Source organism: Carcharodon carcharias, assembly GCF_017639515.1.
Source record: "Carcharodon carcharias isolate sCarCar2 chromosome 40 unlocalized genomic scaffold, sCarCar2.pri SUPER_40_unloc_1, whole genome shotgun sequence".
Lineage (NCBI taxonomy): Eukaryota > Metazoa > Chordata > Chondrichthyes > Lamniformes > Lamnidae > Carcharodon > Carcharodon carcharias.
The window spans coordinates 1,236,653-1,238,992 of record NW_024470849.1 but is presented as its reverse complement, the minus strand read 5'-3'; the positions used below and the strand labels follow the sequence as shown (position 1 = coordinate 1,238,992).

The 2,340-nt window shown below is 68.0% G+C and overlaps 1 protein-coding gene across 1 annotated transcript in view; it reads right to left on the bottom strand.

Annotated features, from left to right (window-relative positions):
- Nucleotides 1-952: 952 nt before the first annotated feature.
- The window catches only part of tpi1b (triosephosphate isomerase 1b), an 11,117-nt gene continuing 9,729 nt past the window's right edge, over nt 953-2,340 (bottom strand). Inside the window, exon 6 of the mRNA XM_041182401.1 lies at nt 953-1,212. Coding sequence (XP_041038335.1) covers nt 1,094-1,212 — 119 coding nt within the window. The 3' untranslated portion in view covers nt 953-1,093. The remainder of the gene's footprint in view (nt 1,213-2,340) is intronic.

The window sequence follows — 2,340 nt, the reverse complement described above, 5'->3', positions numbered from 1 at the left end:
TCGAGAAAGGAGCTCTTCAAAATTCCCGAAAGCTATTCGACCGGGTCGACGAGTCCACTCACAGGCGAGGCCAGAACTTGGCGGGTGGGGGAAAACACCGTCAAATAAATCCGAGGGGGAATTCGGAAGAGACTCATCCCCACCTCCCCCCAGAGAGCTGGGGGGGGGGGGGGGTGGTGGTGGTAAGTCGTGATGTATTTAAAGGGGGGGGGTTGGATTAAGATGTGAGGGTTCTGGGGGGTGGGGGGGGGGGAGAAAGGACATAGAAGGATTGAAGGGAGGAGGGGCACTGAAGAGGGGTGGGGGAGGTTGTGGGAAGTGGGAGGAAGTTATGCAACACACACACACACTTTGGCATCGTCTACACATTTAATATTCTATCTAAACTCACAAAAATCGGCAGTGCAGCCTCACGGAGTGGGTGGTGGAGGGGTTAGAGGAGATTTAACACGGACAATACTTCTGAGGGTCATGTCATGCCCGGACAGTACAGGATATGAGGTTTGTTCTTCACGGTTCATGTGTGAGAGAGAGAGGGAGAGGGAGAGAGTGAACGTGCGAGCGAGTGGAAGTTTCGGGGTGGGAGAAGATGGGGGAGCAGCGGGAAGGCTGGATATTCAAGGGGCAGCCCCCCCTGCCAACCCAGCCTTTCACGCACCACCCCCCCCACCCACCCCCCCCAAAAATAGGTGCACGGTCTTCACCGAAATGCCAGGCACCCCCGCCACACTCTTCTCCCCACCGTCGATCTGGTTATGTACCCGATTCTGATGGGGAAGGGACGGGACAGGGAATCAACACGAGAGGAACCAGACAAATGGGGGTTGAGAGAAGGGGGGGTGGGGGGGGAAAGAGGGCAGGTGAAGATACCCCTCACATGGGGAACGAAGGTGCAAGGCCAACACCGGCAGAGGGAACCCTCTCCCGCGCTATCCCCGAGAGGCGGGGGGGGGGGGGGGGGGGGATGGGAGGGAGGGAAGGAGCGATGCTGCCGGATGACACCGTGTGACGTACGTCTCCCACCCCCCAGGAAAGGGGGCCTGGTTTTCTCTCCCGGGTTCGCTCCCGCTCTCCCTTCCTGGCGGATGGCCCGCTAATGCTTGGCGTTGATGATGTCCACAAACTCGGGCTTGAGGGAGGCACCGCCCACCAGGAAACCGTCCACGTCGTGCATGCCGGCCAGCTCCTTACAGGTGCCAGCGGTCACGGAACCTGTGAGGAGAGAGGGACAGAGGGGAACGAGCGGGAGGGCGAGAAAGAGAGAGAGCGGGAGCGCGCGGGAGGGCGAGAGAGAGCGGGAGCGCGCGGGAGGGCGAGAGAGAGCGGGAGCGCACGGGAGGGCGAGAGAGAGCGGGAGCGCACGGGAGGGCGAGAGAGAGCGGGAGCGCACGGGAGGGCGAGAGAGAGCGGGAGCGCACGGGAGGGCGAGAGAGAGCGGGAGGGCGAGAGAGCGGAAGCGCGCGGGAGGGCGAGAGAGAGAGAGCGGGAGCGCGCGGGAGGGCGAGAGAGAGAGAGCGGGAGCGCGCGGGAGGGCGAGAGAGAGCGGGAGCGCGCGGCAGGGCGAGAGAGAGCGGGAGCGCGCGGCAGGGCGAGAGAGAGCGGGAGCGCGCGGCAGGGCGAGAGAGAGCGGGAGCGCGCGGCAGGGCGAGAGAGAGCGGGAGCGCGCGGCAGGGCGAGAGAGAGCGGGAGCGCGCGGCAGGGCGAGAGAGAGCGGGAGCGCGCGGCAGGGCGAGAGAGAGCGGGAGCGCGCGGCAGGGCGAGAGAGAGCGGGAGCGCGCGGCAGGGGCGAGAGAGAGCGGGAGGCGCGCGGCAGGGCGAGAGAGAGCGGGAGCGCGCGGCAGGGCGAGAGAGAGCGGGAGCGCGCGGCAGGGCGAGAGAGAGCGGGAGCGCGCGGCAGGGCGAGAGAGAGCGGGAGCGCGCGCAGGGCGAGAGAGAGCGGGAGCGCGCGGCAGGGCGAGAGAGAGCGGGAGCGCGCGGCAGGGCGAGAGAGAGCGGGAGCGCGCGGCAGGGCGAGAGAGAGCGGGAGCGCGCGGCAGGGCGAGAGAGAGCGGGAGCGCGCGGCAGGGCGAGAGAGAGCGGGAGCGCGCGGCAGGGCGAGAGAGAGCGGGAGCGCGCGGCAGGGCGAGAGAGAGCGGGAGCGCGCGGCAGGGGCGAGAGAGAGCGGGAGCGCGCGGCAGGGCGAGAGAGAGCGGGAGCGCGCGGCAGGGCGAGAGAGAGCGGGAGCGCGCGGCAGGGCGAGAGAGAGCGGGAGCGCGCGGCAGGGCGAGAGAGAGCGGGAGCGCGCGGCAGGGCGAGAGAGAGCGGGAGCGCGCGGCAGGGCGAGAGAGAGCGGGAGCGCGC